General features: G+C 44.4%; 1 protein-coding gene across 1 annotated transcript in view; it reads left to right on the top strand.

Annotated features, from left to right (window-relative positions):
* The window catches only part of LOC135260959 (receptor-type tyrosine-protein phosphatase mu-like), a 179,144-nt gene that overhangs the window by 115,212 nt on the left and 38,412 nt on the right, over positions 1–25,520 (top strand). Inside the window, exons 15-20 of the mRNA XM_064346723.1 lie at positions 1,189–1,263; positions 5,518–5,653; positions 8,093–8,122; positions 22,616–22,767; positions 24,157–24,231; positions 25,060–25,086. Of these exons, the coding sequence (XP_064202793.1) occupies positions 1,189–1,263; positions 5,518–5,653; positions 8,093–8,122; positions 22,616–22,767; positions 24,157–24,231; positions 25,060–25,086 (495 nt within the window). The remainder of the gene's footprint in view (positions 1–1,188; positions 1,264–5,517; positions 5,654–8,092; positions 8,123–22,615; positions 22,768–24,156; positions 24,232–25,059; positions 25,087–25,520) is intronic.

Below are 25,520 nucleotides of genomic sequence, written 5' to 3'. Positions count from 1 at the left end.
AAGCGAAGGATTAAACTCTGAAATGTCTGCTGCCAAAATTGGTTCAAGGGGCAGGCATTAACAAAAATATGTTGATTAAACAGTGCTTTCTTTTTGTGAGCATAGTAACACCCCCGACAGCTTATTTGTTTCATCAAAAAAATTATAGCAGATTTAAAGAGGAAATGTCAAATAAAGGCTAGTCTTTTCTGAATATTGCAATCAGACCTAATTTGTTGAGATCTCAGTTTGGGTAGGGGGGGAGGGTACTCAAAAGCCCTGGACTAAAAAGGGAAAGGGATCCCACGGAGACCACATTTGCACAGGACCCAGAATTTCGTGCTGCACCCCTGTCAGTAATGTCACCATTAGGGAATATTGCATTGAGAGGAATGATCTCTTTTTATTTTGCCTTTATTATTTGCCGCTCTGTATCCACAGTGTTAGGCTGACGCAGCCACGTCTGTTGTTGCCGTGTCCCTGCATTTTGAGTGGGAATGCACTGAGGAAAGTGTGTGCTCTTTCAAGCCCCAGGGCATGTGAGACAGACACGGGCTTTACCGTTTCTTTTTTTATTTGTCCTGTGACACCTGTGCGTGACCAGGGTGGAAGAGACAGTCAGTGTGAGACAGTCAGTCAGTGTGCACCAGTCAGTAAATGTGGGGGATAAAGTCAGTAAATGTGGGACAGTCAATGCGTAGCATGCAAAAGATCATTCATCAGCTGCTGTCTATGGATTCATGCAGAGGTCTAGTGTTTTATTTTTTTTTACCTGTTCTGGTGGTTTCAGTTGAAAGGCAAGATGCCCATCATGGCAGAAACAGCCAATCACATGAGATAGTTTGACATTTCCTGCCTGATAATAACCCATTCAACATTTAACCCTAACTAACTAACTTAAGCAAAAAGTATGAACTACAAGCCTTATGACGTAAGAACAGAACTAATGGACACCCCATCTAACGCAGATCTGGTAACACCCCTGTAGATTGTTGAATGATTTTAAACTTTGTACTGACAGAAGTGGATGCTTGCAAGATGCACTACTGGATCACCAGCTATCACCCCAGTAAAGAGTTCTGTCTTTCCTCTCTGGTTGTTGCATTGTGACTGAGATGATCTTCTGTCCTGAGTCTGCAGCCTCAGTCTGGCTCTCTCTCTCCCCTTCTGCATGCCCTCCTGGATCTACGTCTCTTCCTTTGCCTTTAGCCGCCATAATCGTCACTCAGCTCACAACTCCCTACATACGCATCGCCCCGGCGGCTGGCGAAAACCAACTAACAGGTCAGATACTCTGCTGCCTAGCCATGTGTGTGCTGCGCGAGTGTGTGTGTGTGTGTGTGTGTGTGCGTGTGCGTGTGTCTGTGTGTGTGCACGCATGTGTGTGCAAAAGCGTGTGTGTGTGTGTGTGTGTGTGTGTGTGTCTGTGTGTGTGTGTGTGCGTGTGTGTGCAAAAGCATGTGTGTGTGTGTGTGTCTGTGTGTGTGTGCCTGTCTGTATGTACTTGTGTGTGTGTATGTGTGTGTCTGTGTGCGCGAGTGTGTGTGTGTTTGTGCATGCGTGTGTGTATGTGTGTGTCTGTGTGCGCGAGTGTGTGTGTGTTTGTGCATGCGTGTGTGTGTATGTGTGTGTCTGTGTGCGCGAGTGTGTGTGTGTGTGTGTGTGTGTGTGTGTGTATGTGTGTGTGTACAGTATGTGCATGTGTGTGTATTCTCCCAGTGTTGGTACCTTAAACTTGTTTATTTTCCATCATGCTTCACTTTGTTTTCTGACTGAGTGATGTTTTATGTCAGGGTGATCGATTTGAGGTCACATTTCTCTGTGACCTATGGTGAGGAATTAAGTGTTTAACAGCCCTGATTATGTTACATTGTTTGCAATTATGATTTTTCAAGGTAAATTGATCACTGATGCGTTTATTTGGAATTTTCCTTATAGAGAACTATTTTCTGTTTAACCTTTGTTTGCAGAAAGCTGCACAAATTGCTTTTATTCATTGCTGAGGCACAGCTTTCCTGGAAAGGGAAAAATCAATGGACTTCTACAAAAGTCTGAACTGCCGCTTTAAGACATGTACGACAAAGCCACCATGCTGCAACATCGGTGGCAAAATTACATTTAAATATTTACTGCGCTCTTGTCAAAGGAAGGGTGAAGGCTTATTTTTCTCTGTCAAGCGCACATTAATCTAAAAGTTTAACCCTTAAATACTGAAAAGGCAGGCCCGTCTACCCCGCTGAAAAGCTCAACAGTAATTTATAAGGCACACTTTGTTTTTGAAATAATCTTTTAAATATATACTGCCACATATTTAATGCATGTGCGCAGAGAAACTGAGCTGCAGTGGACAGCATGTGTCTGGATAAGAAGACACTTTGTTATTGGGAACTGAAACCTCAGGGTGCAGCAGCACCGCCATTTGTACAGGCTGGCTTATTTGACAGCATCTCCTGCGGAAACTAAGGTAGTGGGTGTTTGGGGATGGAAGCGCTTCCCTTTGATACAGGAATGCGGCAGATGTCCCTTTTACAAGTGGGACTGTTTCACAGCTTCCATAGAGCACTGTCTGTTTTCCTTAAGGCTGTTTTGTGGTAGAAACGAGAGCAAATTATTAAGGATAAAAAAACCTGGGATTTTCCGCTGGCGCGGCAGCTGGTAACACCGAGAGTGCAGAATACAGGAATCCGCACCGCCACGGCTGTGGAGACGGCGCAAACCCGAACCTCGCTGCCGTATCTGAAAGAACCTTCTCCATGGCGGAGGGAGTTCCTTGTTGATCTGGGATATATTCAGCAGCGTAGTATAATTGACAAGGAACTGGCCTTGTTACCTAAATGGGTTACAGGTGCGATTCCTAGGTAGGACAGCGTCCTTGAGCAAGGTGCTTCTGTATATATCCAGCTGTATAAATGGACACTGTGTATATCCAGCTGTGTAAATCTCTCTGGATAGGGGTGTCTGCTAAATGTCTGTAATGTGATGAAACAGTTTAATGCTAGTGAATAAACCAAAGTTATACAGTTTCAAAACTGCCCTCACACAGAAGGCTTCATTAGAAGATGGTGTTCAGGGACTCCACTCTTGAGAGTTGGAGCTCTGTCTGTGTAGCACGGCCTTGCTCATTAGTTGCATTAAGGCTTTTTATGTTATAAAACACACTGACTTACAGTACAGGGGCCTGTATCACAAAGCAGGATTAGTGAGTTAGCTGGATAACTGAACTGAGTAAAACCCAGAACCTTCTCTAATCTGGAACATCTGTAAAAAGAGCTGATCCGGGTTTTACTCAGTGCAGTTATGCAGCTAATTCAGTAATCCTGCTTTGTGGTACAGGCCCCAGGTCTGTAATTCCAGGCCTTAGATCCAGTTCCCAAATTTTCAGGCTTCTCTCAGATAAAGCGTGCCACCCTGAACAGATGATGGAGTCCAGTTTCAGTGACTTGGGTGCAGAGACATGCTAACTGGCACAGGAAGTTGGGGTTTAAACCTCCAGAGATCTTTTCAGATGGAATACCTCAGTCTACTGACTGTCTACAGGTTTTTTTGTACCATGTGATGCTCAGGCGTTAGGGATAGGGCTTGTGAGCTATAACTGCATTCTGTCTCAATATTTAGTCAACAGGTTTGTGTGTGTGTGCGTGTGCATGCAGGAGTGTGGGTCTGTGTGTGTGTGCGTGTGTGCATAAGTGTGTTTGTATGTGTGTGCGTGTTTGTGTCTGCGTGTGCATGCATGCATGCATTTCTGTGTGTGTGACTGCGTGTGTGAGTGTGTTGTGCGTTTGAATGTGTGCATGTTTGAGTTGGTGTGTAGGTAAGCGTGTGTGTGTTTGAATGTGTGTGTGTGCGTCTGTGTGTGTGTGTGTGTGTGTATGCGCGCGTGTGTGTGTGTTTGAATGTGTGTGTGTGTACTGATGTGTTTGAGTGTGCGCGTGTGTACGTGTGTGTGTGTTTGAATGTGTGCGTCTGTGTGTGTATGCGCTTGTGTGTGTGTGTGTGTGTGTATGCGTGTGTGTGTGCGCGCGTGTGTGTGTGTATGCGCGTGTGTGTGTGTGTGAGTGTGTGTGTGCGCGCGCGCGTGTGTGTGTATGCGCGCGTGTGTGTGTGTGTGTGTGCGCGCACGTGTGTGTGTGTATGTGTGTGTGTGTGAGTGTGTGTGCGCGCGCGTGTGTGTGTGTGTGTGTGTGCGCGCGCGCGTGTGTGTGTATGCGCGCGTGTGTGGAGGGAGGCAGATGCTGCTGCAGCAGTTGTCGCTGCGAGGTGTGGGTTATCTCATCGGAACACATCTTAAGCGTGCTCTCCGGGCCTGTTCACCCACCACAGCATACTTGTGGAATAAATTACTCTGAGTCTGAGTCTCTGCCTCTCACCATATGCGACCCAGATTTTACTGTCCAAAGGCCAGAAAAGTGCTTATTGTGTTCGTTACAAAGAAAACAGTGGTGCTGCAGCGCATCACAAATGAGCTTCTCTCCTTCCCTCGGGTTCGAGGACTAATACCAGGAGGAAAGGCACATTCGTTTACAGGTTCAGAAACAAGAAATAATTAAACCAAAGTGTTAATGACAGGAGAGTGGTTAAAGTGGTCCTAGGGCTGTTTTTTAAAAAGAAAAATAACAATAATTAGTTTGTGCCAAAATTCTCGTTGAAGGTAAACATCTACTGTTGCTGGTGCCTTAAATGAATTGTTTTGGAGAAAAACCTTGACACATTTTTAAACCATATTTTCAGAGTTGGATGGTCTGAGTGCCTGCATGTTTCGTGTGGTGTGACGTTTCTAAATGCTCAGTACGATCTGCTGTTCTATTGGTCAACCATAGGGGCACTTTTCTGATTGGTCAAGGGAGGTTTTTTGTGGCCTGGTAAGAAGGACTAGGGCTTAATATTCACCTCTCATTCCAGTGCTATGACAGGGATGTATATGGCTTGGGTTCCCCGCAGTGACGTTGCAGCTTGGGGGCAGATACTGTATTCAGATACAAACCCCAGCATATGGAGCGGATGATCACGTGGTTGTTGCGTGCAGCAGTCTGCTTGTCTGCCTGTCTGTACTGTTCTTTTGCATTGTACTTTATATTCTTGTGTGCTTGATTGTGTTCAGGTGTCTGAATTATCAGATCTAATTCACTATCACTTGATATTCTTCTGTTGTAGGTCGTGACTGAAGGAGGCTAGTGTTTTTTTTTTCTAATTTCCTCTGACAACTCCTTGATTAATGAAGCTAAATAAGGAAGAGAAATTTAAAATGAGGAGGTGGCAGTACAGTCTGAGACTGAGACTGAGCCTCTCTAGGTCAGGATATTTCTGTGTATTTTCAGTATTTGCTGATACTAGTCACTCTTTTGCTTGTGGTTGATAGTTATTAGGTTTCAGTATGTTTAGTTTAAATAGTGAGTCCACAGGATGTTTGTCCCCTCCTGTGTTTTCAGTGATTTTCAGTGATGTGACTGAGAGTTGTGGGGAGATGGCAGCTCGTTTTTTGCATTGTCTCCCTGTCGTAGAACACTGCGGGTGTGCTTTCTGATCCTCTGTTACTTTTAGGGGCAGTGACTCGGAAGCCAGACGCAGTCGAACCGGAGAAACAGACTGACCACACCGTGAAGATTGCCGGGGTCATTGCTGGAATCCTGCTCTTCGTCATCATCTTCCTTGGCGTGGTGCTGGTCATGAAGAAAAGGTAGGACCCCCCGCGCCCCCCTCCTACGGGTCACGACTGTGACGGCTTCCCAGAATGCACTGTGGTTGCCAGTACAGTATTGCTGTGTTTTTATGGCGTGACCGCAAGAGGAAGTCTGAAGGTCTGTAAGGAGACTCAAAAATCTCTAATCTAAAACCTGCTGGCCCAGGAGCTTCAGATGCAGGGGGCCAGACTTCTGAGATTGATTATTGAACTGAGCCTTATTTGCTCAGTTCATATGTGTGCAGGTATCTGCATAATCCATGCCTAATTGCAGCCAATTACAATTCCGTAAATTGTATCTCTGTACTGACATCACAGTAGGGTATTATTATTGAATCATTAAAAAATTCAATTGAGTTAAATGTAATAATTACAATGAAAGCACTTTTAACCTGGAGCTGTCGTAGAGCTAGCCTTATATCATACCAGCTACATTTCTACCTTTCCGCACAAGGTATTATAAAGAGGAAGTGGAAATTTTTCTTTCAACGTGTTTCTGAGCATTTAAACTAGATTCTGGGCAGATTAACTGCGATGCTGTCAGCATGTCCTGGCTGTGGGTTAGAAGTAATTGGATCTCTGTCCTCGGGCTCAGATAATCAGCTGTAGCACTTCCCGTTTCCTGTTGTGCTTATAGAGCAAAAACATTATGTTAGTGCATGATTGCAGACTGTAGTGCAGAATTGTAGCATCCAGAATATTCCCTTTTATTGTTGTTGCATTTATCTCAATACATTGCATTTGCACAATACAGTGTGTTCATAAATGTTATTTCATGTCTATGTACTATTTCATTACCAACTCCAATGGAAAAACAACATTTCTTTTTGGTTTGTGAACAGGGCAGCACAAAAAAGAGATATTTTATTTGACAGAGGGCACATAAATATATAAAAGCTGAATCTCACCTACTCTCCTCTTTTTTCTCCTCCAAACTGTCACATTGTCAATTGAATCTTAAATAATTGATTTGATAACACTGATGCTCTTTGTTTAAAAAACATTCATAGCCGCGATACGCTTTATTCAATGAAAAATTAATTTGAATCAGTCCCACGCTCGGGCAAATGCCACTGTTTTAGTGACCTGGGACTGGGAAATGGAACATATTTCAGAGGTTTTATCTCATGGAAAAAAAGTCAGATAAGAAGGAAAAATTGATGAAAGGCTGAAAGAGAGGTCTTTGGGGCATGTAGCTACAGGCAAGTTTATATTAGCCATGGTCCCATGTCAGAGAAAGGCCCCAATGCCCTTCCGAGAAACCACAGGAACAATCGCTGTGCAAATATCAAACTTCTTTTGTAGACAGAGAGGCCTGCAATAACATGCTAATTTCCCCCCTTTTTCAAAGTTTACTTTGTTACGAGTTATGACTGCGCACATTATTATGTAGAAACTCTGCATCTCCACAGGAGTTATGGGAAGGGAAAAGGGCCACTGAACAATAGAGATTTTTTTAATAGAAGGGTTTTTCTGCCTGCAAAAGACAGACTGAATTAAAAGTCTTGAATGAGCTTATGAGGATGTAGAGGTTGATGTTGTGTCTCACATGTTAATCAGTTGAATGAATTCAATTTTATGCTGCGAGCTGTTAAACGTATCATTTTTTTTTATTCGGTGCGTCCTGATTGGGGGAAGATGTGATTACTGGCCTGCATAATTTCTTTGCTTAACTCGTATATTTTACTCAAATGAAAAGATCAGATGGCGGCCATGTAACCTATTGAGTCTTATTTGTAGTCATTCATTTTCAATTTTGAACTGCTGTAAGAAATCCTAATTTCTGTGTTAAGATTCCCCTCAGTATTAAATTACATTCTCGTGTTCTTAATATTTAAATATATATAATTAAACATAACCTAGTTTTGAAAAAAAAAATGTATGACCATATTCAAATAGAAAAATAGAAAAGGAATTTACAAAGAAATAAATAAAGTAAAATCTAAATGAGACCCGTTCAAGTGACATCCTAGTGAATTCTCTCATTTTATCTCTTCGGAGGGGGTGTCTCGCTGACTGTAGATCTAATCAACGCACTGCGGCACTTCCAGACAGCTTTGTCCTTATCCCTTTCCATGCAATTCTAATAATATAGCAAGGCCGCTGGCTGAATTACTGATCCTGACCAGGTTGGGCATCTGCCCAGTATACAGTATCTCTATGGTAGGACAGTCCTTCCCTTAGCACTCTATGGTAGTATGTAAGGTAAATAAGTAGTTCTTAGGCGGTCCCGTCCAAGCATGACATACTTCCCAGCGATCACCTTGCCCTCACTTTCACACTTATGTCACCATATATGGTTTTGTTCATTTCTATTTTTAAACATTAATATTTTACTTTTCTTTCCTTCCATCCCATTTCCTCCCCCACCCCCAAACCCCCACCCCACCCCCCCTTCCCCCACTGCTTAAATCCTACCACCACCCCACTTGGCAGAAGAACCTATCACTCCTACACATACTACCTGTAAGTAACCACTTTGTGCAACGCTAGTGCCATGCTGTCTGCCACGCCTTTGCCGTGCATGTAAAGAGTGATTGCTAACACGATGACGGCCCCTGTGCTCTGAAGCTCTTTCCCTCAGCGATAGCTGGAGAACGGGAGAACTTCCGTCTCGCGTTTCAAACTTCTGCAAGCGTCAGGACCGGCTTTTTCATTCAGACGTGCCATTTTTCCCACCAGGAAAATGACACTCAGGAACCCTGCTCTGTTTAAAAAAAAAAAAAATAGAAATATGGTTAATAATTTATTTTTGTAATTATTGTGTTTCACGACTGGTTGGCTCATGGATCAGTGATAGTTTTGATTCCATGAGGACCACGAGGGAGGGAAAAATCTATAGAATTGTCATTTTTATAGTTTGTGAAATCAGAGACATCAATCTGACATCATTGATTTTCTTTTAAGCTTGTCAAAATCTGTCATGAAAGTGCCGGTCTTCTTGTATGCTTTCTTGCTCTAGTTTGAAAGGGGAAACTAATATTTGATATTTACCCCTTGTTCCCTGATATTTACACGTGTATAATTCCTGCATTTGACATAAATAAAAGCAACCAGCAGGTTTTTCCCCTGCTGAACCATATCAGAGTAAAGCTGCTTTTTATAATCACATTGCATTGATTTATTGGAATGGCAACTAACCCCACACACACCGTCCTGCTTTTCAGTACAGGCATGCTAAAACAGTACTGTTACTGCTGTTGCCCAAGCTCCACCTGTAAATGCCCCACCCCACCCACACCTGCCCTTCATCGGTGTCCCTTGTTCTTGTTCTCTTGTGACGTCTTTGTGTTCATTTCAAAGCTCAATGTTCTTATGTTGGCTTTTTTTCATGAACTATTTTCTCATTGGTTGGTAGCATGCAGACCCCCATCTATATAGACCTTCATATAGAAGCACTAATATTGGCTTGTCTTATTGGGATTTTGAGTTAATTCACTGTGAAAATAGGACATTGGTATCTTGCATTTGTAGTTATGCGTAGTTCAGTTATGCAGAAGATTATGTATTTATTTTTGTGGTTACTTTATGCTTTATAATGTAAATTAACATTTTTATGCTGTTTTTTGTTGTATTGGATAGCAGTGTTTTTTAATGTGGGAATTGCATAGGTTTGGCAGTTTGTTTGGTTAAATCAGAAAGGGTTTAGAGCACAGCACAAAATTTCCCAGGGTAAGATATGACTGCTTGGGGCAAAATATGTGTGATAGCTAGATTTTCTAGCTTGGATATCACTGCTAAACTACCAAGTTGCTACCAGAGAAACAGGCTTAAGACTGGTGAGATTACTTTTAATTTTATTTGTGTCCCTGAACCACACTCTAAATCAAAATGGGATTTGTATAACGATTATTGTTGCTGTCCAATTCTCCATATTTCTGCCAAAAATAAGGAGATACAGGGATGGAATTATTGAGCGTTATCTGTAGGATGAAGGAGAAAACACAAGAGCACGTCTGTGAAAACCTCCTAGACTGAATTTTATTTGTTTTGCCATGGACTCATATTATATGACAAAAGGGAGTAGCGCTCTGTCTCTGAGCATTGTGGTTTAAGCTGTAATGGGTTAAATTGCTTAACATCATGCAGTGTAGGTCTTGTCGGTTCTATGTGCACTAGTTTGTGTGGAACATCAGTCGGTTGATCTGTTTCATGTTGAAGAAGCTCAATTAAAATTTGAGCAGTGGTCCTTTGATCCAGCCGGAGGTAGGAGCATCATGTGAGAAAAGTGTGTGTGTGTGTGTGTGTGTGTGTGTGTGAGCCAGTGAGTGAGAGAGAGATAGAGAGAGAGAGCTAAAGCTTGTGAATCTTGACTTTCCTATTGACTGCTGATGTGAAGGATCTACAGTATGACTTAAATGAGTGTTACTGTTACTGTTGTAGAGATGCATTCATTGCACACATTTGCAATCTACGCATTATACTGAGACAATCTAACATCTATGTATATGGTACGCCTGTTCAAAACTGGAAACAATTTTCAGTATACTGCATAAAAATCATGACCATGAGCATCGTCATTTTTAGGTGATTATGTGAAGGTGTCATCACTGTTTTATTTTTCAGAATTCCTGCTGAAAGAAAATATTCCCAAACAGGTGGAACCTTTGTTATCTGTGCTTTTGCCAGAGGGGGGAATCAAGCAGAGCCCCGATATCCAGCCCTGCCAATAAACGGAGGGAAAAAAAGCAGAGAGCGAGCGTTCGCTCCCTTCGCAGAGAGCTGCACGGGGCTAATTTACCCGACGACACTGGCAACACGAGGCAGGCCGGGGTCCTCATTAATTTCACAGATCACTTTAGCCGGGGAAGTGAAAGGCAACGTAAAGCGTCTCCATAAATCAAAAGACGGATTATCGCGCGGTGGAGGGCCGCGTGCCCCCCCCTCCCCCCCCCTTCGCCCCCCGAAACGGCTCACCCCAGACACAAATCATAAAATCTGTCATTTTCCACCGCTTCCCGCAGAATGAGAAGACAGGCCCGTTTAACTGAGTCCGCTTAGCGGAGGGCGCCGGGTGCGTGAACACCTTAATTAAATCCTACAAGGGAGCCTCACGCACAACAAGAATCGAATTAATTGCAACAAGGGATGCGCATTTGTTTCGCTGACAGCCGGCGTGTTTTGAGGGCGAGGAAGGAGAGGAGGTGGAAGGGAGAGGGGAAATGAAGGCGATTTCCGCCCTGTTATCGGCGCGGCTGAACACGCCCGCTCGCCTTTCATCACGGTGACAGGTCTTCGCCGAGCGCGCCCTGCGATGGCGCCGCTCGCCGCGTAATGACCTCTCCCGCCAAATCGACCGAGGTGGTCCGCGGCGAGGGAGTAAGCTGTCATCGTTTCCTCTTCCTTGCTTTTTTTCTTTGGGCCGTTGTTTGTTTTAATGACATTCCGTTTTGTGCTCTTTGCAAAGCATCAAACTTTATAATTAGGTGACAGTATAATTAAGGGTGGCTGAGGCGGGCTTGGAGAGGAGAGCAGAATTTATAGCCTCTGCCCTCTAACAGCGCGCTCAGTGTGCTGGAGAAAATAGAGCCAGCCAGCTGTGTTAAATCCGTCCTTCCAACTTATTATTAAACAAAGAACAACACTCGCACAGTCCAGAAAATAAAGACATCTAATACCGCAGTCCCCTCATTGGCCTGGCTGTCTCTGAAAAGCCTGGCCTGCCCTGACGCTTCTGCCCTTTTGTGCCTCTGCCAAAAACAGCACTCTTCATTTAAAGAGAAAGGTAACGGACCTGGACCTCTGATGGAACTGGAGCCGGTCTGGCTCCTGGGCGAGGCCTTGCTCTGATACCCTGCTCGTCTCCGGACAGATGTTTCAGCTGTGCTGGCTGCAGCGGACGAGAGTGACTTTGGTGCAAATAAGCAAATGTAATGAGTCTGTCGAACGGTTTGGCAGGAGAGCGAGGGTGTGTGAAGCTGCAGTGGGTTTGAACGCTTTGTAGCTGTACTAGCTGTTCTCCTGATGGGGTTCAGCCTGACGCTCTGTTGCTATAGCAGTCTATGGCATAGTTTTACCGTTGGGCAGAGGGCCACCGCACGACCAGAGTCACGGTCTTTATAGCAGCCATTGTAGAACGTCCTTGCCGCCACGATTGGGCTGCCAGGACTGCCATTTCAAGCAGATGTCACGTAGAAAGTGCTCCGTAAATAGACTGGCATTCATCACTCAATGCTGTGGATGCTAATGAGAGTCTGGACCGTGAGTGGCCATTGCATTAGCGGCAGCTACGCCTTTCCCCCGGCGCGAGCGCTAACCTTCCAGGCGGCTCTTTGCCCTCAGATAACTCCGCCCATTCTGCCATTTTGTTTTGTTGTTTTTTTTCTTTAAGCGCATAAAGTTTCGCGACCAGCGACCCTCGTTATTGCCACAGGACGGCTACTCGTCTCCGAACATCTGCGGCTGGACCCTGTCCCGTCCGCTCAATTAGGATCCTGGAGCCTTACCAGCCACCGCTGCTAGTCGTGTGGCCCGAGCCCCCGGGCAATTAGAGAGGCAGCTCCCCCCCCCCGGAGCAGGCTTCACATCCGGGCCGCAGACGCTACGAGTGTGCCTGTGCTGCGTCTGTCGCCTGCACAGCTGGTGGCAGGAAGTTCAGTCTGCTCACCCTTTCAAACTGTGATTTAGAACTGAAAAAGTAACGTTTAGAACAGGGGAGGGTCAGAGAGGGTCTGAGTCATGGGTAAAGAACCAATCCATTCTGAGCATTTCTCATAACAAAGGGTCTGACTCATTTTGTCCTGGGAAAGCTTCATTTCCAAATGGACCTTCAGGAAGAAAAAAACACCAATTGAGAAGCAGTAGCCCGATAGTTTTGAAAACTGAAAAAGGGAAATTGAGGTTTGTGTACTTTCTTGAAAGTAACTCTGCTTTCACCGCAAAGTGTGAGAATCTTTTGAGAGATATTTATGGGCCTCCTAAAATGCTTTTTATCCATCTTTTATACCCTACATGCAAATGTGATCCTAGATCAGCAACGGCATTATAAACTAAAATGGTTGGGTTTTGGATTTGGGTTTAAAGTGTTGATCCTTAGAAAAACATTTATTTTTTACGGATATTGAAGCAAATTTCATATTGATTTACGGATGACCTGTATCACGTATGTTATGTTCTACTGAACACTTTTTATGGGTTGTTGAATTTAGGGGAATGGAACATTGATTCTGTGCCCTCTGCAAGAATAGTGCATAAATGCGTACATTTTAATTTAAATTTCTGCTTGTACTCCAGTCAATACTCAGGTTTTTCTTTTTATTCTTCTTGTCCTCAAGAAATATTTCACCGCAGCGGAGCCTATTTTGGGAGCTGCGCAGGTGTGAGTGTTTACGGCTAATTAACCAGTCAGACCAGTTCAGTCAGCGGAGCTGCTTGGAACGCAACCCTTAAGGGGCTGAATTTGACACAGCTGGCTTAAACAGTATTCCTGCAGATCAAAGAAACAATTGTGTTATTTTAGTTCTTTCTTTTTTTTGTAACACTCGCCAGATGTAGTTTCAGGGCACCTGCGCTCTCCATGTGAAAGAGGGCGGTGTGCATTCTGCAGCCGGTGAGTCAGTAGCGAGGGACGTCACTCTGGCGCTGACTCGTGAAAGGCGTTTTGAGTCAGTCGATTGGACTGATTGCGTCTCTCTCGAAGAGCGTTTTCACCGCGCGATCTGAGTAGCGTGCGTCGTCACGACGCTTTGAGTCCCCGCGTCAAACTGATAGAGGTGAATTTGAAAGGGCAGAATGGTATTTTTGCTACACATCTGATTCTTCTGCTGGAGGTGGCACCGCTGTCTGAGAAGTCTTCGCTGTGATTTGCGATGTGACATGTTTTGTCAGCTCCGCGCGGTGTTTTGAAACGATGTTTTTTCTCTTCAGGGTTATCACGGCCGAGGCTTTGTGAGGTGCGGCGGCGGAGCCGAACCGCGCGGCTTCGACGCCGTTTGGAATTCGCATGCGACAATTACGCTGTCATGCCTCCACATCTCTTTTCTTCTCAGTTGCACAATGCTGACAGCCTCTAATCGGAACGTTTTACCGATATTTGTCTTTCAGTTTAAATGAACAAGTGTAAATTAACACATCTCGTTTCAGGTCTGTGTGCTGTATTTTAGTAGCACAGTGAAAATATTAGAATGCGCTATATTGCATATAGATTATTTTTACAGTGCAAAGTATTGATGTGAATCACTGATGCTGAGGCTGGCAGAGGCAGTGAGGGACAGTGCTTTCTTCTCAGGTAAACTCTGGCCCAGGGCCTTCTGAGTAGCTTGTCCTTGTAAGCAGTGGGTTTCAATATGTCTGAGCCAGGCCACTGCACATGGTGGGCGGTGGTCAGCGTATTATTGGTATTTGTGCCCCCCCCAGGGAAGTGGGGTCTTGCACGGATGCACAAGAGTGACACCTCTGGCCTGTGTGTGAAATTACTCCTGAGATACAATGACTGTATAGCTCAGCTGGCGGACTGCACAGCAACAGGAAGTGCTCAGGGACAGGTAGTGCATAGGGACCGGAAGTGTAGTGACAGGAAGTGATAGTCGGTAGCATGTATTTCAGAGGACACACCCACTCCTCCAAATTCCCACTGGGAAATGTGACTGATGGAACAAAGTCGGGCATCGAAAGTTGAATATTCCAAATTGGAGAAACGCTCAGAAACCCAGGTAAACGATAGATGTGATTTTAGTTAATTGGTCATTGGTGCATCTTGTTTGAGAAGGCTAGTTTCTTGCTGCAGCCAACCAGATGTGTTCCTTGGATTGTAAGTGTATGACATTGTCCTGGGACACACAAAAAATTCCAAGCGGCTGGTGATCCATGAAGGCAGAATAATCCTGGTAGATGGGAATGATGGAAGTATTTGCCTCCACATGAACAGCTTCTGTCAAGGTGGGTGAATTTCTTTTCCTGGAGTTGGGTCAGCCACAACTGAAGGAAAAGGTTCTCAGCATAGAGCCAATATGGCTGAAATCAGGAATTCTCTTTTGAATAGCCAAATTAAGCAGGTGCATGCAAGGTATGTACTACAGTACATATGCATGGTAATAGGTGTCCCATATGCTTAGAATTGACTGATTGCTTTAATCTTCTTCCACATAGTTCTCTGGTTATGTGGGAATGGCAAAAACAGAATTCACCTGAAATGTGTAAGTTAAAAAGTTTAATTTTGGTTTCATGTGAAACGTTGCCTTTATTATTCAGAAACCTCAATTATTCTGCGTCGCTATTCTGAAAGCTTGGCTTATTTTAAAAGAAAGCTCTGAAGCTATAATGATGCCTGAGGGACAAGAACAGAAGATCACAGATCAGTCGACGGCGTGAAACGGCACGGACAATGGGAAAGTTTCCCGCGCTTCCTTTACGAGGCAGGAGCCGGCGGGTTACCGCGGGATCCGCGGCGGGACGTCCGCGCCTCCGGCCTGATGAATTGAGCTGCCGCACCTCCCCAGCCGCACAAAGGCGGCCTTTCATGCGGGCCGCCGCACGCGCCTCTCTCTGCCCCGCCCCCTCGTCATCTCGCCCCCCCGTTCGCGCTCGGCCCTAATGACGGACGCTCCGTTGCCGCGGCCGCTCCGTCGCCGCAGCCGCCCCGCCTGTTGTCTGTCGCTTTTTCCTCCTCGCCGCCAAAATTCGTTCCGCCACGCTGAGCGCCACGTTTTTGAGGATGTTCCGAGCCGCCGGCTTCACCCCGCTGTTTTTTTTTTTTTTCCTTCGCCGAAAGATATGTTAACATGTCGCCGTTTCTGTCCTGTTTTTTCCCCCTGCGAGGGTGTGTGGCGGTTAACTTCTCATTACCGCAGGGCTTAAAAGGAATACGGCTCGCTCCTCAGATTTCATGGGAGGGCAGGCCTGGTAGCTCAGCCGAAATGGTAATTACAGGCACAATTTGAAGCATCCGGCGCGTGTAAACCATCGCAAATTTTTAACGTAAGACAAAAGCAGCTTCAGACAAACAAGCCGAGGGGACGTGGTGCCGCTTGCCAACTCAAAATTGCACACTGGCTTTCCTCTGCAATCAGCAGCAGAAGCGCGTTGCGATGCGTTCCCCGGCTCGTGATTGTTCTCGTCAACTCTCCGTAAATCTTTCTTTGTCGCCCGAATTTCACTTTTGTTAACTCCATATTCTCCAGCTTTCGACGTTTAAGCACGTTAAAAAAAGCCCACATCACAGGTCTTTCTGTAAATATGTTAGATTGTGCTTTGGTTGAGAACTAGTTGCATCAGCGGGTACCTCCGTGATGTATTTTTTATTATTATTGGAAACACGTTCACGTTTGTTTAATACTTTTTCTTTGTTTTGTTCTATGCTTGCACTCCCACCGCGCTCCCCAGAAGGATCGAGGCCTGACATTTGCTGGGAAATAGGCTGGTTACGCTTTGTCAAATCCCAGCAGTGGCTTGTGGAGGGGGTTCAATCACAGCCCTCTCCCGGGTGAATACACCAAACGCAGGTTTCAAAGCTTAGCGGCTGCGAAAGGTACAGAGGCGCTCTGCGTTTATGCCAGGCTTCGATGGCACTCTGGGATTTTAACTCGGAAGATGAGCTAAAACAGCTGTGCTTTGCACATGAAATGCGCACCTTTTCGGTGGAAAAAATCACTTCCCCCCCCTTTTCTTTTTCAAATGATTATTTAACACTTTCCATGTATTGATTTCACAGTCAAACGCATCTCAGAAGTGCACAAGATGACACTGCTTGTGTTCAGTGGATGGTTTCCAGTTGACAGTTGATGGACAGATGGTTGGATTCATATGCTCAAGTAAACGCATTGTGCTTACAGTTTGGGAAAAAAATGTTCAGCATGGTCAGTATTTTTTTTTTCAAGAGCAAATATTCTTTGACTCACGATGGTGAAACCTTCACTGCTTTATTCACTGCCTTTGAAATTGGCACCCCACTTCGTCTGTCATTCTCACTGAAAAAAAATCCCAGGTTATACTGCTGAAACCCAACTCTACCATAAACATTCAGCAAAGGTGCGTGTGACCTTTGAAGGACATTACATTTTGTGTGTGTGTGTGTGTGGGGGTGGGCATGCAGAAAAACTTTTATTTCAATCATCTGTGAACTTTCTACATGAAACGCGCCACTAGACATGTCTCCTCGGTTAACCCTCTGAGGTGTGTCCTTTCATGCATGTAAAGGGTTTTACAAACCCAGGGATATTTATGAACTGTGTCCTCATGTCTCCAAGTTACGAATTTTGTGATTGAGGTTCCAGGGACCGAGAACGTCAGCATTACAATTTGCTGCTTTGCCCCCGACAGCCTTTCAGACCACATTGCGGTATTGCAGTCACGTTTTACATTAAGGATAATTTCATAAGGCTGTCATCAACCTTGTACAACACCTTCACGTGCGTGGCATTGTACATTTATGAAGCAATTATAAGTTTTATGGAAACTGACAGCAATGTACCAGATACGCCTACATGTTTGGTTTCATTTTTCACAGAGCATATGTCAGCTATGACAGCTGTCATAAAGCACTGCGGTTTATCTTTGCTTTATAAAGTAGTAGAATACCATGGATGTAAATGGGATTATAAAGGGCTAATATAAACTATAGTTTGTTTCATATATTGTGGCTGTCATGTTTCCTCATTGAAATATGTAATCTTTCAATTGATGGTTTCTCACCAAAGAAGCTTTTTTGTCAGTGTCAGTCAGGCACTCAAGGAGGTCAGGCCCTTGGTCTAGGACCCAGGCTTGAGTGCTAATTCCTAAATTGACAGCGTGCTCAGATAAGACTTTCCTACCTCTCATGCTGTACATTACATTACAATCACTTGGAAGATGCTCTTATCCTGAGAAACATGCAGTTTTGGTGAACATCAGTGTTAGTCTCAGGAATACCGAAGTGCTGTATCACCAAGAACCATTTATAATCACTGTAATATTAACCTAACAAACATCATTTTATATTGTCACAAGGTACAATTCTAGTGATAACCTATATTACCCAGCTATGTCTATGACATTCTCCAAAAAGAAGTCCAAGGAAAGAAAGACCACTCAAACTTCATGAGCCAAACAATAGATGGAACCTCCAGTGACTCACTGATTTGAACCAGTCATAGTGTTTTATGAATTTTTATTTTTTTTTATCAGTTGGCACAACTTGATGATTGACAGCACGTTATTTTCTCCCCCATTATGGAATTCATGAGGCCTTCCTCTCCCATCACCGAACGAACTGGAAGAACAGTGACAAACATCCTCATCACATCTCACTTGGCTGTTACTGTTATTATTATTATCATAACTCGCCTTGCCTACCTTACCAGAGGGGAGTCAAACACCCCCCGTTGTTTTTCGTCTGCTCCGCAGTAAGGAGACGCTAGTGGCATGGTAGTTAATCTTAAATGCATCAGCAATGGAAGGGGCTCCATCCCGCTGAGTTCTGCCATCTCATAAATGCAAATAGCTGGATTTGCGCTTTCCGCATCATTATCCTGACATCTCAGATTAGTTTGTGGCAAGAGAGTAGGCAAAAATGCCAGAATGGACCCCCCTCCACCCCAAAAAAAAAGGGGGGGGGGGGAAACAAGACAAAATTGTATTTCTGGTGCAACAAAGCGGCGTTGATTTTTCTCATTGTTACATTTGCAGTTAAACGCGATCTTCCAATTACGTTGCGTAACGAAATCTGCGGCCCTGCCACGGGCGGGAGTTGTTAATTTCCCCCTTCGACTGAGAGACAGTAGGAGCAAAACAAGCTCAGTCTGTCTGCTCGCGGTGCGCCGCAGATTACGCTCGAAATGACGGCGTGGATTTAATGCCGCTTTTGTCAAACAAATCTGGAGTAACGGTTAAACTATTAGCTTCCTGTGGGGTCTTGTGTGCAAATGGCAGTTCGAAGGCAGCGGGGGCTTGCTGCCATATGGCACAGGAGAGGTGCTTAATTGAATAAACAAGATTGATAGTGGAAAGACTGCGGGATCGGTCCATTAGCTCAGAGCTGCCCATTACACTGGAGCATATTCGCATGCATTCTGGGGTCACGCTTTGCTTCCGCGGGGATGGATAGAGACGCCGTTGTTTCCCCACGCTGTTTCCCCATCGCAAATGACACGCGGGATTGTGTGGGTACACACCCGAGCCGTTATCCTCCCGGAGAGTATCGCATTAGGAGCCCGCATCATCCATAACCTTAAAGGAGGAGTTGCGGTAATAAGCTCAGGTTGTGTTTTCTCATCTTCCGAGACCTCTTCATCGCGCCGCGCGTTCCGTTGCTTGTATCGGCTTGCAGGTGCCTTTTTTTTCTTTTTTTTTTTTAACTGAAGGGCTTGTTGTTAGATACTCGCTATTAAGTGCCTCAGTATTGATTTCCCACTGTAGGAGAAGCCCTCAGCTGCTCACAAATGCTCTTCATTTAAATATTTAAATGAGGAAAATTCCAAAAGCAGGTACCTTGATTGCGATTGCAGCACTCACTGTAATTTCACAAGGCTTCAGCTGACACTTTAATTTGTTTTTAAGTGCAAAGGGGACTAACGATTTATGTGACAAATGTCAGATGAAGCTTGCTTCTGGACTGGAATAAATGCATATTCTGATTAGGAGAAGCAGCCGTAAATTTAAGCTGGTATTTGCAAATGCCATGTCTAGATTAGCTTTTGGTGTTTCAGTGGGGGTATTACTGTTCATCTCTGAAGTTTTATTACCTTGGAAGTTCCCTGCAGTAAATCTGATTTTATACATTGCTAATATGAGATTGGGGGCATAAGAAATACTTCTACTAGATGCATAAACATGTATGATTTGTGTTTCCATTACCTTCTTTGCAAGGGAACAGATCCAGGAATTTTGCAGAAAGTGTAATATTGCGGGGTTGTTTATGACGGATTCATTCCTGTGTAAATCTCTCCTGGCTCAGCGGCCGCGCGGAGCCTCGGGGATGCACACGCCTGTACGGTGCCGTGAGTCTAGCGGAATTGATCTGTGATCGTCGGGGATCAGCGCACCCTCAGACATGTTTATGATTCTGACACGGTCGGAGGAAGCGCTTCGAAATCATAATTATTGTGCCGTAACAAAAGAAGCTCTGGGTCGCACAGCATCTGACAAATCGGCACTCGAAGAAGAGACGGTGAGGTCAGCGGACCGTGGTGACCGTCCTCGACACGGTCGGACTTGGTGAGCGAAGTAAGGGACCTGCAGGTGCAAGTTTTGTGGAGCTAAAAGGGGGATGTTAGGGTTAACCCATACTGTGTCCCGGCTGGTTCTGGCTAACACTGGACCTGGACGTAGAGCAGGGAGATGCCTCTACAAGTGAAAGCCAAATGTAGCCATTCATGGAGCACGTGGAGGTTTCCAGGGAAGTAACTCATTTTCATGTGGTACAAGCCAGTAGCTTTGTTAATTTGACAGCCATTTTGATTGCGAGGTCAAACACGGGTCGGGGTTGTTTGACAGTTTGTTTTAGTCAGCCTTTGTGAGACGTCTAAATCAGGGGAAACTCCTGCTTTCCATTTCACAAGAGTAGACCTGCCGTGGCTGCAACAATGGAAAATATAAGATATGGAATCTTGTGGAAGGTTTTGAGTTAACATCCGTCTGCAGTAGCTGCCATGACCTGCACTGTGGTTATACCCATCGGACTAGAGAATGGGATGCCATTTTAACTTTATGATGCGTTACTATTCAGAACATAGACGCAGCGAGAGCTGATGTCATTGTTGATATCAGGGAGATTTGATCCGTGTTTGTAATCACAGACTGGCAGGTTGAGATCTCCTGTCAGATGCAGTCAGTGGACGTCTCAGCAATGAACTGAGCCTTTGTGTCAGCAAATCTTTTGCTGTGTGAAAGGACTGCATATAAATCGCAAGCCGTGGGAGAGGACATCTGGTAGACAACATGAATCAGGCTTACCATGGGTGATAAGCAAACAATTATCCAGCATCAGTTTGGATGGAAATTGATCCAAATGTTCAGCCACCTGCTAATCACTGAGTATATCTCTGTTCAGAAAATACAGTACCATGTTTTAGTTTCTTGTGGTTTTATGAGAGGAAGCTTTTTAGGCTAGCTTTTCTGTGGTCTCGCTTGGTCCTCCGCTCTCATGAAGAAGTGTGTTGTTTCTCGGCTGGTCGTTGCTGCGGAATACTGAGTGTCAGTTTGGCAGCGTGTGGGGCGGCCGGGCAGGTGGGAGGGAAGCGGTTTGGCATTGCTTTGACTGATCAGTGTGGTGGGGGCCACCCCGAGCGGCGCCGCCGCGAGTCCGTTCCGGGCCGGGGGTGGGGGCCACAAACACAGGCCCCCTTTCATCGGCTCTTTGGCGCGGACGCACGCACGTACGCGTGCCTGCTAACCCCGCTCCTCGCGGCACAACGGATTCCTGTTCAAGGCGCTATAAATAGAGGGGAATCACCTGCCCCCCCCCCCCCCCACAGTTGCACACTGCCGTGCTCTGTCAGCTGGACTATTCCACGGTAACCCCTGCAGACATGTAGGAAAACACCATTCATTATTATCACTGCCTGTAGTAATGAACACAGCATCTCTGCATTTTAGTGAGAGCAGTGCAGTGGAGGGAATAACAGCATACACATTAGATTACTTGAGTTGCAAAACCCTGAGTGAGTGAAATGATGATTTTTTTTTTTTAACAATGTAATCTTGATGGGGTATTGGCTGTGCTACACCGGGCTCTTAAAGTAACTAACTGTCTTCCCTTTGTTGCTTATGGTAAGTGAAATCCCATTTATGAGTGAAGCACATTTAAACATCTGGATTTAATGCTCCATACCATACTTCTGTCTTCTTCTCAAATAAAAACCGTCCTTTGATTTGTAGGCGAATCAGGTTTTGAGCCTATTAGTTTTATTTTACATTCATCATTGATTCTGTGTATTCTCTTTTTGCTGGAGAGAGCAGGGCCTCTCTGTGGTGCTAGGTCCTCATTTCTTGCAGGGGCTTATGGGAAATGGAGTCCATAGGGCTTTTGTACACATTATTCTGCCAGTGCTGAGCTGTCAGACCCTCTGGTGTTTTGAAGCGCTGTGGCTATAGAAGATGGCCCCCGAGGGGACAGTGCAGTGGCAGGCTCAGGCAGTCGATAGCGTCTCATGACATTTTCCAAAGACTGGAGAATAATATCAGGCTAGATTCTGCGCTTCTTATAACCCAGGCTGTGATCATGAGGTGTGTTTTCGGGGCTGTGTGTGCCCGTCCTCATTTTCTGTATAGTTCAGGGAATTCTATCTTTGGAGACTTGTATAAGATCTTACTATGTTCCATGATCATATATTTAACCCTTCCATCTTTATATGTCTCCTTTAAAGGTGTACGCTATCAGCTCAACAATTGTTGTTCATTTTTTTCCATCCTCACTGTTGAGATAGAAGATTTTAGAATGCTCTGAAATGCTTCAGTTGTCTTTAAATTGGGTTTATGGACGAGTGCCTTTGTACTTAGAGTGCTGGAATGAGCATCAGCATTTTCACTGCCATTCTGTTACGAGTAAGGTGGATTCACAAGAGTCCTGATAATGAAGGTAGACAAAAATACATTTTAAAATTGAAACTTAGACATTAAACTGCCTTTAGGACAGTCTGGTTATTTCTCCAATCATCTTTTTATTTTTTACTATATTTTGTCACATTCTGTTTGTCATCTAAGTGTAATTCAGTGCTTAATTTAAATGGTAAGTTCTCTGTAAAAAGCCTAAATGTTAATAAGCATTTGAAAATGAACCTTGGTGAAGTGTATAGTTAGGTTTACCAAGCATGCATAAAGTAAAGGGCTGATTACTATTGTACACATTTGGCACTGTCCCCAGGTCTGAGTGAACCATCCGTGTAGCCTTTAGAGATACTACTGCAGACGCTCGTTTGGCTGGGTTAGCTTCTGCATGGATCCAAACAGCCGCAGTGTTAGCGCTAAGAAGGGCACATTTCTCTGAGGGGAAAAGTGCAGAGGTGATGTTCACTGTTTGTTGTTCTTTTTTTTTTGTGCCAAATCAAGGAAACTTGCGAAAAAGCGCAAGGAGACGCTGAGCAGCACTCGACAGGAGATGACGGTGATGGTGAACTCGATGGACAAGAGCTACACGGAGCAGGGCACTAACTGTGACGAGGCCTTCTCCTTCATGGACACACACAACCCCAACAGCAGGCGTAAGTGTCTGGGGCTGGCTGATACAGGCCACACATAACTGGCTTTGTGCATACAAAATGAGTAGCATGTGTGCAGATGACTGGATTTATCGTCCCATGACACATAGTCACTTTTCCTTGCAGTCATGGGATGACAGTTACATTTATGATTTGAGATTTACAGGTGTGAATAGTTTTGTCACTTGCTGCAACTGTTTTTTGAAGGTAAAATGTTTTATAATGATTAGCAGCTGCTAATGAGGGCAATTTATGATTAAAAGTGAAAGTTGTGATTTATGAGTGAAAATAAAAATAGTCTTGAGAACGAAGCCTCATGTATCAACTTAAAATAGTGATAGAAACAACAGGAAAGTGTTTTCAATGAATTTCCAAGAGACCTTCCGATGAACTTCTCATTTATCTATAAACCCCGGTTTTTATTAGTAATCACAGCAGCATTTCTTTAGTTGGTAATTAGGTAATGATGAACAGATTACAAATGGTCTCTTGTGGTAAAGCTAACAAAATCACATACATATGTCATGGTTGGACAGTGAGTAAATACCATAAGTTGTCCCACCTCATTGTCAGCCTCTGACCCAGATATAATTACAAATCTGTCGTCTTCCCCTGGGTTGACCTTGCCCAAACAAAGTGTTTGCGCAATGATTTGACCCTGTTGCATGTGGTCATATCGCCCCTTCTGGGAACATTGTCCTGGTCATCCAAAGAGTGTTGACCAATCAGAAGTGGTCAGTGTCTTTTGCCTCCTCTGTGGATAATTTGTGGAACGGAGGAACCTGTGTGACCTTGCTAATCTGTCTGAGGAGCAGATTATGCCCTGTTCGCACTCCTGCTCACTGTCTGACCACCTTCAGATGCTAATCAGACAACAGTACTCCCCAGACACGACCTCAGTCGGCCGCCTATCAGAACGATTCTCTTAATCGGCAGTCAGGTTACCATCCTAAACTGGGCCAGCCAGCTGTAGCCCAAGCAGGGCGTCTTCCACACACTGTTTATCAGCCAAAGAGTTACCCTCCATGCATCTGGGCATTTCAGTAGCGATCCACACTCAGAAACACACATGCAGTAACAAGAGCAGTGTAGAAGAGTTTATAGAACTTGGCTTGTGACCAGAATACTCTGGGTTAAATTCCTGGAATTGCTGGAATTTTTACTTTGAGAACAGCATTCAACCCAAATGAATGAAGTGAATATTAAGTATGTAAATGAATAGCACGGTACCTGAAACAAGGAACCTATGAAGGTCACGCAGGATAAGGACATGTTTTTTCATTTCTCAGACTTTCCTTTGGTATGTAGTAAAAAGGCACTCGGGGTTTTGTTCACCAGGATAATGAAACCCTGCACACTTTGTAAGGAACTGTCTTTTCTTTATCCTCAAAGCGGTGTCCTCACCAACATCGTTCACAATGAAGGCGAACACTCTAAGCACCACTGTACCCAACTCCTATTACCCAGGTAACGCACCTTCTGTCTCTGCTCTCGCTGTGCATTGTAATACCCGCAGGCTCGTCTCATTGAGACATGCAGATGAGGTCATTAGTGGCTTGTTTTGGTTTCAGGTCCACATCAATTCAGAGCTTTGTGCAACAAGAAATTGCTCAATTTTGTGCTGTGTCAGCAGTCTCTGGCTACAGTACTGCTATAGGCTGTAGGTAGCAGCTTACACATTTCTGATTGGTCTGTGGGACTAAGCTGATAGAGCACAGGTAGCTTTTCTGCAGTGTTGTTTTAAGTGGACTGACCCATACTGTGTGCGATAGCGCATTTCCACTCGCCTTTTTTTACTTCTAAACTTCCAGTTCAGCAGCTTTCTCTATCATTCTGTGCAAAGGATTTGGTCTTATTTTGCTTGATATCACAGCATATGTTCAGTGTAATGTAAGCTCTAATAGATTACGTTAAAGGCTAATAGAGAGCATATGGTCTCTACTGAACTTATGTAAACTTTGTTAGTTAATTTAATGCTGTATAACACTGTTAATTTTGCTGTTTATATCATGAAGCAATTTTCCACATGATATAATGTGTTTGCGTGGTCATTTTTTGCAGTGGAATTAATTTGCTGTACAGTGAATTTGGCCTGGTTTTTGTTTCTGTTGAAACCTTAGTGTTGTGTTTTCCCACACAAGCGTTCTGATTCAGTAACTAACACGAATGTCAGCTCTTCTCTGCTTTGTCCTCTTAGCGGGTTGCAAGGTCACTCTCTTATTCACTGGCTTGTTCTCTCCTCTCTGTACCCCTCTGTTCCCCTCCAATCTGCCCTGCTTCTGGGGGGTTGGGCAGACCCATTTGTGCCCACTGCTATCCTAGGTGAGAACCCTTTCTCTTCATACTTATGAGATAGATCATGCACATTTATTATGTGTTTGTAACTTACTTCCGGGGTCTTAGGTATACCTACATTTTTATGAAGCACGGAATGAGATTACAAGACCACATTCATAGCAATTAATTCACTATAGCTGGACTGCTTAAAGGCATTAATAATTATTCAAGAACATTCATAGCCGTTCCTTTACTGCTGACATCAAATTTTAAAGAGCAAACAGAATAACAATGACATATGTGCTAATACAGTTTGAGTCATTATAACTGGTTATACATGTTTATGAATGGTTATGAATGTTAGAATTTTTATGGTTGTGAATTTGGCAATGTACTCTTCTCATGCATGTAATTTATATCGGTACTGTAGGAAAATTTATATTGAACTCAATAGAGGATAATTAATGTCTACTTAAGGC

This window comes from Anguilla rostrata, chromosome 8 (assembly GCF_018555375.3).
Source record: "Anguilla rostrata isolate EN2019 chromosome 8, ASM1855537v3, whole genome shotgun sequence".
In the NCBI taxonomy this organism is placed as follows: domain Eukaryota; kingdom Metazoa; phylum Chordata; class Actinopteri; order Anguilliformes; family Anguillidae; genus Anguilla; species Anguilla rostrata.
This window is presented reverse-complemented; position numbering and strand designations above follow the sequence as displayed.